A 13,398-nucleotide genomic window follows, 5' to 3' on the forward strand; every position below is an offset into this window, starting at 1 on the left:
TGGGATCGCAACACTGCACTCCAGTCTGAGTGACAAGGACAAAATTCCATCTCAAAAAAAAAGAAAAGAAAAGAAAAAGGAAAAAGAAAAGTGGAAAAGAAACAAGGAGTGTTGTCACAGTTAAAATTTATCGTTAGAAGAACAGGGTGATAGAAAAGAAGCTACTAAGTAGGGCCTGGCTCTAAGCTTCTTATCCTTGCCCTAGCAACCCCACCTGACTCCACAGCCGCTCTCCTCTGTCCACACCACGTCCCTTCCAGAAAATCAGTATCATTCCTTCTAAACCTAGGTACCCTAAGATAAACCGAAAAGCTCCATGCCCTTCCTCTCACCACTGATGTCCATTAGCCAAGATCGATATCATGGAAATAAGAGGGTTTCTATCATGAAAACAATAGGCTATTTTTGTTTTGTTTTACACACACAAAATTATACTGTAACGATGAACGTGAGTCACCACTTTCCTCTGTGTACACGAGCTGGCCTCCTAACAGGGCTCCTTCTTCAGCGGCCCAAGCCCAGCCAGACTCAGGAACCACTGCTCGTTGTCATGTTAGCCTGGGTGCCCTTCTGCCAAGCGTGGAGCATCTTAATCAGCCTGCATGGTTACAGTCTAGACTCTCTGAGGACAAGGACTGTGGCTGGCCCAACATGACACACAGACCAACGACTGAGTAAGGACCGTGCCCGCCCTGAGCCATCCCATCCACATGGCCTGAGGAAAGAAAGGGACACAAGCAGCAGCAGGAGCTGCAGGAAGGTGGCTTTCAGTCCCCAGGTGACCGTTTCAGAATAGACAATTCTGGGCTCAGGCCGCGGTTGTGCCCTCAGGAGGGCCCTTCCAACTAGAACCCCATTCTATCATCTCCCTCAGCCATGCCCACGGCTCCCAGGCCTGTGGCGGGGCCCTCTGGAAGCCTCGGCCTCCAGTGTCTTACCTCCTCCCTGATGTGTTCCACCTGCTCCTCCAGCAGCTCGTTCCTCTCGGTTAGGGTCTTGTTTTTCTTCAACAACGACTGGCCGATGCGAGCGGCCAATTCTAAATCCCGCTCTTTCTATGAAAGGAAAGAGGGAGAATAGGGATTCAAAAGACCTGTGCTTCCTGAAGGAGTCAACAGGTGCTCAGTGTCAAATGAGGAAAACATGAGCATCTAGAAATAACAAAGGAATTAATAATTCACCATCTGTGTTGGCATTTGATGCCCGTTAAAACAGGCGTAACCTCTGCCCATATAGTATGTGAGAGCTACATGGACATCACGCAAGGAAAGGGAAGTCTGAAAATGTAATGAAAACAAATCTTTGTTCCTATGGGGAAGAAAACAATGCTTCTAAAAACAGTTGTTTGCAACTGCTTTTGTTATTTGTGGAATCACTTGATAACCTGTCTCTCCACCTGCAGGCTGGGCTATTGTATGGCCAGGGCAGGGCACAGGGAAACAGTAGCTATTTGTTAAGTGAATGAATGAATAAATATAGAAATTATAAAACGCTCTTACAATGAAGCCAAGAGCTGACACAGGGAGGCAGCCTCTTCAGCATACATTAGGCAGAAATGCATTGAATTCCTTATTTTTGCCTTATGTGAAACAAAAATGTTTAAAGTTACTCTCAAAAACAATTACATGCTTTTTTGTTTTTTTACTTAGAAAAGGCTACTTAGGCTTCATTTAAGAAAAAAAACAACTTTCAAAATGGAGATGTTATGCATAAAATTGCCATATTCAGAGACAAAAACACTCTTAAGGGCACAGAATTTTCTGTTAGCTCAGCTGATGGCATCAATCAGGCAGAGCCAGTACACAGAGGAAAATTCGGAGTGGCATATAAAGGCAGGGTAGCCTCTGCGGGGAGAAAGACGTCCCCTGATTGTGGACAGATGCCATCAGCAAATGCAGACTTAGCGATTTGCTACCACAGTCAGATTCAACTTGGGTGCTGGCAAGGGGAGAAGTCAGAAAAATTAAATCATTTTAGAAGTATATGCTAATTACTCTGTTCATGTGGTTTGAAAGAAAGAATGGAAACATGTCATCTGGGGTAGGAAAAACACTGGGGAGGAGTCCTAGGTTCTGATCCAACACCTGCTATTAACTACCCACAATGTCCCAGGCAAACGGCTTTTGCTTCACAGGGATCAAGTACACTAGAGATTGATTTTTTTTTTTCTTTTTTGAGACAGAGTCTTACTCTGTCACCCAGGTTGGAATGCAGTAGCACAATCTCAGCTCACTGTAACCTCTGCCTCTCAGGTTCAACCAATTCTCCTGCCTCAGCCCCTTGAGTAGCTGGGATTACAAGCACGCACCACCACGCCCAGCTAATTTTTGTATTTTTAGTAGAGACGGAGTTTCACCATGTTGGCCAGACTGGTCTCAAACTCCTGACCTCGGGTGATTCGCCCTCCTCGGCCTCCCAAAATGCTGGGATTACAGGTGTAAGCCACTGTGCTGGGCCAACAGATTCATTTTTCAGGCCACAGGTTTCAAACCCATTGGTGGGTTGAGAACCATTTTAGTAACAGCAACCGACATTTTGTTTTAACTTAAATACAATGGCACAGAATTGAAAACACCAAAGTGCATTATATGTAATAAGAGTATTATTTCATGTTTAAACTGTTGCTTGTCACATATTTACCTATGTGAGTACTGGGTCACAACCTAAGCTATGTTTCTTACAGCAGGTACTGGTCACAAATTGAACTGCTCCAGGTGAACTATCCTGCTGTAAACTGGGAGAGTATGGGTTCTCTATTTGAACATGGGTTCCCTCAACTGTTAAATGGAGGCACAGTAAAGGGGCAGGCTAGCTGAGATATTCTAGAAAAACTCTTCTAACTTTATGATTCGCTGAGTTTTAGAATAAAGAGAATAATCAGCTTTTATTTCTAACGTCTTAGATATCCACCCAATGATTCCATGCAACCGCAGACATCTCCCTTTGCTAACCACAGGAACTTCACTGCGGTATGAGCGCAGCGCTTGAGGTCAAGTACAGTTTGAGAAGACTGGATTCAACAGCACTTTGGCTCCCTCTTGCAGGATGATGGTCTCTCTCCTCCAGGCCTTCCACAATCCCCAAACTGGCAATGCTGTCACCACAGTCCCAGAAGCCAGCCAGGTATCACAGTATCAAAAATGAGCTATAGATAGGCCAGGCACAGTGGCTCTCACCTGTAATTCCAGCACTTTGGGATCACTTGAGGTCAGGAGTTTGAGACCAGCCTGGCCAACATGGCAAAACCCTGTCTCTACTAAAAACACAAAAATTAGCTGGGCGTGGTGGTGGGAGCCAGTAATCCCAGGCACTCGGGAGGCTGAGGCAGGAGAATCACTTGAACCCAGGAGGCAGGGCTCGCAATGAGCCAACATCACCCCACTGCACTCCGGTCTAGGTGACAGAGCAAGACTCTGTCTCAAAAAAAAAAAAAAAAAGAGTTGCAAATTCCCCAACTCATTCTCACAATTTGTGCCTCCCCATCATGACCTTGCCTTTCTAGAAACACAGTCCATGTGGAGACAGTCCTGTCATGGGGCAAAGGGGACTCGGTGAATCTGCCCAACTAACCGAGATGCTCATCTCTGCACACTGGCCCAGTGTCTACCAAGAAGTTCCCTTGGCTGAGTGCAGTGGCTCATGCCTGTAATCCCAGCACTTTGGAAGGCCAAGGCAGGAGGATTTCCTGAGCACAGGAGTTCAAGACCAGCCTGGGCAACACAGGAGACCCCATCTCAAAATACAAAATTGAAAAAAAAAAAGAAAAAGGGGTCCCTTATTTCATGGGCCTTTGTCATTTCTGAGACTCAACAGTTGTGCTTATTAGGTACCTAGAGGAAAGGATTCAAAGAACTGTGTGAGGGAGACTGCACAGAATTAAAGTCTCCAGGGGCTGACTCAAAATTAGCACCTAGTCCAGGTGGTTTCAGCTGGATTTAGTTAAAACTGCAATACTAACGTTCACTTCTCTTTGGAGGTATAGTCTCCAAAAATCTAACTCAAGTCTATCAAATGTCTCTACTAGAACTAGTTCTCAGACTGAACACTCAGCAGGTGCTTCATCAGTGCTTGCCTGATCTGCATTGCCTTCACGCATCCAGGCTGTCAAGTTCCAACAAGCACTGATATTTTGCATGCCTTAGTCACATTTTTTGTTTGTTTTTGATGGAGTCTCGCTTTGTCACCCAGGCTGGAGTGCAGTGGCATGATCTCAGCTCACTGCAACCTCTGCTACCTAGGTTCTAGTGATTGTCCTGCCTCAGCCTCCCAAGTAGCTAAGACTACAGGCACACGCTACCTTGCCCAGCTAATTTTTATATTTTTGGTAGAAATGGCACTTCACCATGTTGGCCAGGCTGGTATCGGACTCCGGACCTCAAGCAATCTGCCCACCTCAGCTTCCCACAAGTGCTGGGATTACAGGCGTGAGCCACTGCGCCCAGCCTTTAGCCACATTTTGTACGCATTTCAATGCAAACAAATCAAGCACACAGCATAATAATGAAGATGGCTCAGGCAAAGCAAGGGACTGCCAGGGCGCCTGAAGAATGCAGAAGACTTCCAGCACACAAACGGCCAGAAACCAACAGGAATTGGGAGACAGGAAGGGGAAGAAAAACAAGTAGAGCGGTGAGCTCAACAATGAAGTCCTTTGTCCTACTCGTTACACCTCAAACCCTGCACCTAAGGGCTGCCTCGCCTCTTCATGCCCCACTAAGGACAAACACTTCCCTGGTCTACACCAGAAATGTAATCTTTAGGGTAATTTTAAAGAACACTCTCTGCCAGAAGCAGCAAGAAGTCATAGCAAATGGGTATAAAAATAGAGTTAGAATAAGATCTAGTATCTGACAGCACAATAGGGTGGTTACAGTTAACAATAATTTATGGCACATTTAAAAACAACAAAGTATAATTGGAATATTTGTAACACAAAGGAATGATAAATGCTTGCTTGAGGTGATGATACCCCTTTCTTTCTCCCCCCTCTACCTTTTTTTTTTTTTCTCACTCTGTTGCCTAGGCTGGAGTGCGCTGGTGCAAGTACAGCTCACCATAGCCACCAACTCCTGGACTCAAGCAACCCTCCCACTTCACTTTCTGAGTAGCTGGGACCACAGGCATGCACCGCCATGCCTATCTCATTTTCGGAATGCACATTTGGGCAAAGTTTGCCTCCTCCTCAGTTACAGCGTCTAACTTTTTGTAGAAACAGGGTCTCACTATGTTACCCAGGCTGGTCTCAAACTTCTGGCCTCAGGCAATTCTCCCACCTGTCTGGATTACAGGTGTGAGCCATGTTGCTCAGCCTGATACCCCATTTACCCTGATGTGATTATGATGCAGCATATGCCTTTACCAAAGTATCTCATGTACCCCATAAATACATACACCTACCATGTACTCAAAACATCGAAAATAACAAGTTATATTAAAAATAGTTATAGATAAAATGGAAATTTAAACAGAAATGTTATTGTAGAGTCTCCAGTTTTTTCTCTTTAATATTACTGAGGCAACAGGCTGGTTGGGTTTTTCTTTGAGAATTACAAGAATGGGCCGGACGCGGTGGCTCACGCCTGTAATCCCAGCACTTTGGGAGGCCGAGGCGGGCGGACCACGAGGTCAGGAGATCGAGACCATCCTGGCTAACACGGTGAAACCCCGTCTCTACTAAAAATGCAAAAAATTAGCCGGGCGAGGCAGCGGGCGCCTGTAGTCCCAGCTACTCGGGAGGCTGAGGCAGGAGAATGGCGTGAACCCGGGAGGCGGAGCTTGCAGTGAGCCGAGATCGCGCCACTGCACTCCAGCCTGGGCGACTAAGCGAGACTCTGTCTCAAAAAAAAAAAAAAAAAAGAGAATTACAAGAATGAAAAAAACCTCCCATTTCTCTAGCCAAAATATGATTAATGTTTACTTCTAAAAACAAGAAAACAGGTTGGGCATGGCAGCTTATGTCTGTAATCCCAACACTTTGGGAGCCCAAGGTGGGAGAATCAGGAGTTTGAGGAGGCCAGGAGTTTGAGAACAGCCTGGACAACATAAAAAAAAAAAAAGGATAAAAACCAGAAAATAGCTAGAAGATGGTCACTGGATTAAACTACAATGAGAAACAGAGACCACAAACAAGTAATTTAGGCCCTTGGAAATAAGCTATTAAAAGAACTAGTTCCTTTATTCCCCCAAGAAATGAGGCAAGGTAGCGCTCATTCTAACTGCCTCCTTCCTCTCCTCACTATGCTTTCAAAGCATAGACTTAAAAAAGACTGTAACTTGAGTCTCAGCCCCCTTTTACCAATGAACTCTAGCGCTGACTGACACACCTACTAGAGATTCCGAACAGCTTGCCGCCTACACTTAGCAACTGACTCATCTCATTCACCAATTTCAGGACAAAAAGCATGACTAAGGGGCCAGTGGAATCACCCTCTCTGTAACTGAGGAGGCAAGCTCTGCCCAAAGGTGCATTCCAGACAGCAGCAAGCCCAGGCGAGCCACAGCATCTTGTTCCCCTTAAAACCAGAAGTGAACTCTCCACGCTGGTGGAAGGCTGTGCTTTGGGATCCTGTGCAAATCCGCCAGTACCCCACTTGCCTGCCTACAGCAGGTATGCAAACCACAGCACGAGAACAGAAGAAACAGAGCCAAAGCCCAGGAAAAGCATGGCACAGGGCAATAGCTACATGACTGGGACAGTTAGACTTTAACCAGGACACCCTCCTAGTTCCAAGGAAAGGCAGTAACTCAGGCGTAAATCTTATCAGGACAGGAACAGAATGGCATCAGATATGGAACACACAGACACAAACAGACACTGTTGCCATGATGACCCTTTAAAAATAAAACAGGCTGGCTCTGGTGGCTCATGCCTGTAATCCAAGCACTTTGAGAGGCCAAGGTGAGAGCATTTTTTAATTTAAAAATGTGAGAGATTCAAATAAACAGTGGCTGTAGTTTGGTTCTAATTTTGTTTTGTTTTGTTTTTTGAGACAGAGTCTCACTCTGGTGCCCAGGAGAAGTGCAGTGGCATGATCTCGGTGCACTGGAATCTCCATCTCCCAAGCTCAAGCGATCCTCCCACCTCAGCCTCCCGAGTAGCTGGGGTTACAGGCATACACCACGCCTGGCTAATTTTTGTATTTTTTGTAGACACGGGGTTTGGCCATTTTGGCAAGACTGGTCTCAAACTCCTGTGCTCAAGTGATCCACCTGTCTTCACCCCCCAAAGTGCTGGGATTTACAGGCATAAGGCACTGCACCAGACCAGGAGGACCGTTTGAGCCTCAGAGTTTAAGATCAGCCTGGAGTTTAAGATCAGCCTGGGCAATATAAGGAGACCCCACCTCTACAGAAAAATAAAAAAATACATTGTTCATCCAGCTGGATGAACAAAACAAACAGGACTGTGGGGTGACTCCCAAGCCTGGGGCTCAGCAAGGGCACAGACTACTTGGGGATGGGGTTGGGGCTAGCTTCAAAGGTCCCTGGCAGGCCCTGCAGCACAAGACTGAGAAGCAGGAAAGAACCGATGCAGTTAAATGCCATAGAGGGCCAAGGGTGGGAGAGCAGGAGCCATGTCCCCAGTGACAGTGAAGGGCTAGAGGAGGATTCAGGACCGTGAGCAATGGGTGGCCTTGACTACACAGCGAGGAGCCTTAGAGAAAGGGTGAGAGGGTCACAGAGGGCATGGTCGGTGGCAGCTGCAAGGAAGAGTAAAGCAGAGAGAAGCTAAAATCTCACTGCTGAGGCCCCAAGAGTTTGAGTGGTGGCCTTGGAAGGTACAGATTTAGGACCCCTCTCAGAAGACTCAATGACCTGAACAGGGGCTGATGAGCGGGCGCCAGAAGCAGTCTGTAAGATCTGGAGAGCACTGCTGGGGGAAACGGCTGCAGTAGAAAGGGGTCAGCAATCAACCATTTTCAAAAGTCAGTGGTGCCAACCAAGGCAGCCTGCCACGTGGCTAACACCAGAGACAGCCGCAACTGGAGTGACACCCGAAGGCTGGAGGCCGGTGCCCCAAAATACCGCCCTTGACACCCTGTCACATAGCCAAAAACCCTGACATCACTTCTGGGGAGCTGATGAGTTTGTGACTTCAAACAGGAGTGGACTGCAGGACCAGGAAGAGAATGCTGGATGTGCAGAGGTAGAAACACAGGAATAGAGAGACATAAAAACGGTGAAAGAATGCCACACACCCCCAAAAAAACCTCTGGGAAACCAGTCTGGCCTAGTTTCTGTCTGAGCTTCAACCCTGACCTCCCACTGGTTGAAAACAATGACAATGATTTCTGTGTCCTCCACATAATAATCACATACCCCAAAATCATTCCAGTTTCTAGAGCAGAAGCAAGGGGCTAGAAGGCAGCACCTGTTCATTTAAGGCCTGATTCAGTGAAGGGGGCAGTGTATTAATGATGGAGATTTATTCAACAAATACTAAGAACCTACCATGTTCTGGCCTGTTCCAGGCATGCAGATACACTTATACCCATCTGTTTCTAGAGACCTTCGTCATACTTAATTCTCAACTGCAACAGAATACTCAGAAGAAATTCAGAAAACCAGTCTCTAAAATATAGGCAGCTCATCTAATCTTAAGCAACTTACTTAAATTTTTCTTGCCATGCTTATTTTGCTTATTTCTATGCTGACACTGCATAATATTCCACTAGCCTAAGTCAAAACTTAAAATACATTAGGAAGACACAGACGATGATACATTTTTCTGACATTTTTTGGATGCACTTAAAATATATCATTAGTCAATGTTTCAGGACTTTTTACACTTACAACTGGATATTCTACCAAGTATTTAAACGCACCACATTTGGTGCCATTAATATATTCCTTTAAAAACATAAAATATCTGCACAAAATTATAGCTATAAAGGCCTACGTAGCTACTAGTTCATAAAGTAAAGCCATTACATTATACCTTGAAAGAGACCAATTTCCAAGATTCCTCACTGAAACAGGTGATAAGGCATGCTTTAATCAGTATCAATGAAAACCAGTCGATTATAAACAACTCTTTTGCCTTCCCCTGGAGCACTTACCTCCTCAAGAAGCCGAGTGACAGCATCTATGTCATTATATGTCTTAGTCATCTGGCCAACTCTTTCAGCACATAAAACTGTAAGAAATAAAAATGACAATGAGACTCCCGGTGTCACAAACCTGCCAAACAAATGACTCATGTAAAAAAGCATCCCTAACATTGTGCCTGCACATTAGGCATGGAGGGTCACTGGCTCTGCTGGGTTCAACCCGCAATGTACTCACCACCACCAGATTTCACTTCCCAGTTCCAGTGACTGGAGGATGAGCAGGGGGACTTGTAACCCCTGTGAAACCTTGACATTGTGTGTCTGTGTGTGTGAGCATGTGCTGAGGGCGAAGCAATGGAGTGGAAGGCAGTCTGGCCTCACAGATATTCAGTAAACTGAAGTAGGTGGGGTGGGGGCCAGCAGCACAGCCACCCATGTGTGAATGATGAGAAAGGCCTGTAGCATCTAGACTCCACTAACCATACAGACCCAACCATATGAACAGACTGGAATCCTTCAGAAAACAGCTGCTGTCATAATTATTAAACAAGAGTCTTAAACTGATACTTTCAAAATGGCACAGCCCCCTCCCCCCAAGTGGCCCACATTCTAAGGTTATGCAATCAGCTCCATACCATGAAAACTAGGTTGTTATTTTTTAAATATACATTAAAAAGACTACTACGATTGCGCGCGTGCACACACACACACATACACACACAGAGTAATATTTCATTACATGTACAATTTACTGTGGTCATACGAGGCTGCACATAAGCACTTTAGGACTATGGGTCTTTGTTCTCCGTCCGTTGGAGAAATCGGTTGTGAAACAAAAGAAGGTTCTTGTCTGCTAAAGATACATCAGGGTTGTTTTATTTTAAATCAATGACAAGGAACTGATTTGCAGTTCAACAAACACCAAGAAGGTAGCATAAGTTTTATTCTATGGGGGGAGGAGTGAATATAAATGGATTTATGGCCAGTCAATGTGCAAAATTTTTTGAAACCTGTCACTTTGGGACTAAATAAATAACTTCTTAGTAATGCTTTATAACTAAGACTTCAGTGAATAATTCTGTTAGGAGTCAAAGCTTTCCTAGTGACCCACATTCAGTAACAGCCCATGCGACGCATTTGGGAATTGAAGCGTATTACTAAGTCAAACTCAGTAGCATTACCACTGAAATTCAATAGGTCTCTGAATATTTTATTAAATGCAAGTAGAGATCATCCTAGTAAATTAGCTCAGAGAAATCGGATCTGTTGGAATGATTTTCTAGCTTAGGGAGGAGATCTGAAATCTGGTTCTAAATCTGAAACCCTATCAAGACAGTGCCATCAGAGCCAGCAGACAAGACCCCTCCACCCAACACTTTCATGAGATCCCTCCTGTCCAAGCGGTGGGGCGGGGATATGCTGCCTCAGACAGAGCTGCCAGGGAGAGAGAAGCAAGGGAGATTTATAAGGGTAGTTTTAAACCTGGATCTAATTTGATGTAGATGAAGTCCAGCTCAAATTGCTCTAGATAGTCCATCAGCTCGAGGTCACACAAGCTCTTAAGACTGCTATGCTACCAACCCGAGTTAATTTTCTTCATGCACAGCTATGATGGTCTGCAAGCGTGCAGATAAAAACCCTGGGGCCCCCCAGCCAGCACGACAAAGCATCTGCAGCACCCTTTATACACCAGGTAGCAGATCACAGCAACTAAGTGGCCTCTGTGTTTAAATTTCTGTTGTCACTTGAGGGCCTGCTTACACCCGCTCACCGGCGCCCACTCTCCTCAAAAATCTGAGTCCACCACTTTCCTGGAAAAAGAGAAAACTGGGCTACATTTTAACTAACCTGGCTCTATTCTCTGTACAATAAGATTCAGAGCTGCTATTTCTCTAACACTATATTTAGAGATAACACTCAAATTTTTAAGGCTAAGTTTTTGAATTAAGATAACTGTAATTACTCATACAGTCAGTCATGTGTAGATAACCACAAGCAGACAGAAGAAATAATACAGAGGAGCCGGGAGCGGTGGCTAACGCCTTATTATCCCAGCACTTTGGGAGGCCGAGGCAGATGGATCACTTGAGGTTAGGAGTTCGAGACCAGCCTGGCCAACATGGGAAAACCCTGTCTCCACTAAAAATATATATATATATATATATATATATACACACACAAAAATTAGTCAGGCATGGTGGCACACACCTGTAGTCCCAGCTACTCGGGACACTGAGGCAGGAGAACAGTTTGAACCCGGGAGGCAGAAGTCGTGCCACTGCACTCCAGCCTGGGCAGAAGAGCGAAACTCCATTTCAAAAAAAAAAAAAGAAGAAGAAGAAGAAGAAATAATATAGAGGGATCCTGTATACCCTTTATCCAGTCCCCCCCCGATGGTAACATTTTGCAAGATCATAATATCCCACCCAGGATATCAGCACGGATACAATCCATAACTTTTCCTCAGAGTTCCCATTTTACTTGCACTTGTTTGTGTGCATATGTGTGTATTAAGCTCTGTGTAATTTTATTACCTGTATTGGTGCATGTATCTACCACTTACAAGGACCCCTTGTGCTGCCCTTTTATAAAGCTTTAAAATATTTTAAAAATTGAACCCAATAAAAAGACACGCCTGTCTCTACTAAAAACACAAAAATTAGCCAGCCGTGGTGGTAGACGCCTATAATCCGAACTCGGGAGGCCGAGGGAGGAGAATTGCTTGGACCCGGGAGGTGGAGGCTGCAGTGAGCTGACGTTTACTAAGCACAGTGACTATGGCCAGGCACCATTCATAGCCCTCTATATGGATTATTCTATGTAATCTTCAGAGCAATACTGTGAGGGGTAAGCACTTACATTAACACCATTTTACAACAGAAAACTAAGGCCCAGAGAGGCTGAATAACTCACCCAACGTCACACAGCTAGCAGGTGGCAAATGTCAAAATAATAGACTATCGGTAGAGGCAACAGTTAACACTGATGGTTCCCCTATTATGTCAAGGGATTTAACATGCTTTCTCAATTAATCTTTACAACAACCCCGTAGGCACTGTTGTGATGACCATTCCATAGATAAGAAAACTGAGGCTCTGAGACATTAAGAATCTGGATGTTAAGGACCCAACTGAGGTCAAAGAGAATGAGGCTGCATTGCAGGGACTGCACCGAGGCCAGTATGGCTCCTGGACTAAAACAAAGACCATAAAGGACGCGAGAACAAGGCACAAACCATCGATGTGTAGAAGTGTGTAAACAGAGTGAGCAGCATTTGGGCCTAGGGGAAAGAAAGAGCTCTGACCTTGGGTTCAGAGGCTTAGGTGTTCACAGGAGACTCTATCCAGGCCAAGGGGCTCTGAGCAGCCACCAATTAACTTCTATGTTTTAGGATTTCCTGTTCCAAGAAATAAGGAAGCAGGAGTGAGACCAATGAAAGTGAAAAAATAATAAACCATGCCTTCATGCTTTTCAAATGCCAACTTCCTAGGCACTAAATCTACAATCAACCGTGGTCAAGTTTCTCTCTCTGTAAGAATGTATTTCAAAGAGAAGTCCCATTTCTGACCCAAGGAGTGCTACCAAATAAATCCACTTCCACCCAAAAGATGTTTCAAAAAAGGAAGAAAGGTAAAATAAAAGAGCCACCATAAACCTCTACAATAACTTTTTTTTTTCTTTTTTTTGAGACAGAGTCTCGCTCTGTCACCCAGGCTGGAGTACAATGGTGCAGTCTTGGCTCACTGCAACCTCCACCTCCCTGGTTCAAGCGATTCTCCCACCTCAGCTTCCTGAGTAGCTGGGATTACAGGTGCCTGCCACTATGCCCAGCTAATTTTTGTATTTTTAGTAGAGACAGGGTTTCACCAGGTTGGCCAGGCTGGTCTCGAACTCCTGACCTCAGGTGATCCACCTGCCTCGGCCTCCCAAAGTGCTGGGATTACAGGCATGAGCCACCGTGCTCAGTCTCTAGAGCACTTTAATATAAGAAAATTATGGTCCATCTCCTAGAAAAAGAAGTTAAATGCAACTTGCTGCCTACTCATCATAGTAAAATACACATGCCTCACCTCTGACTAACGCCAAACCACCATTACCACGCACCAAGCTCTGCACTGAACAAGGCAGGACACCTGCCTTCCTGGGGCACATAGACAACAGGGCAGCCTGGGGGATGGGGCTCAGGGGGTTCAAAGCCAGACAAGTCCCTTTAAGGAGTGTGGAATTAAATGGAAAGCCACTAGAGAGTTTTTGAAGGGGGGTTATGCAATGAGGTTTATATTTCAGAAGCATTTTGGCTCCAGTGTGCAGCAATGGGGGAGGGGGTGCAAGGCAATTTAGATTGACC

At 45.2% G+C, this 13,398-nt stretch overlaps 1 protein-coding gene across 14 annotated transcripts in view; it reads right to left on the reverse strand.

Annotated features, from left to right (window-relative positions):
• Window positions 1-13,398, reverse strand: part of TRAK1 (trafficking kinesin protein 1) — a 210,898-nt gene that overhangs the window by 41,218 nt on the left and 156,282 nt on the right. For all 14 annotated transcript variants that reach the window (XM_031663456.1, XM_031663453.1, XM_031663457.1 and 11 more), the window contains 2 exons: window positions 9,060-9,136; window positions 939-1,055 (listed from right to left, as the gene is read on the reverse strand). In XM_031663456.1, the coding sequence (XP_031519316.1) occupies window positions 939-1,055; window positions 9,060-9,110 (168 nt within the window). In that variant the 5' untranslated portion in view covers window positions 9,111-9,136. The remainder of the gene's footprint in view (window positions 1-938; window positions 1,056-9,059; window positions 9,137-13,398) is intronic.

Source organism: Papio anubis, chromosome 2, assembly GCF_008728515.1.
Source record: "Papio anubis isolate 15944 chromosome 2, Panubis1.0, whole genome shotgun sequence".
Lineage (NCBI taxonomy): Eukaryota > Metazoa > Chordata > Mammalia > Primates > Cercopithecidae > Papio > Papio anubis.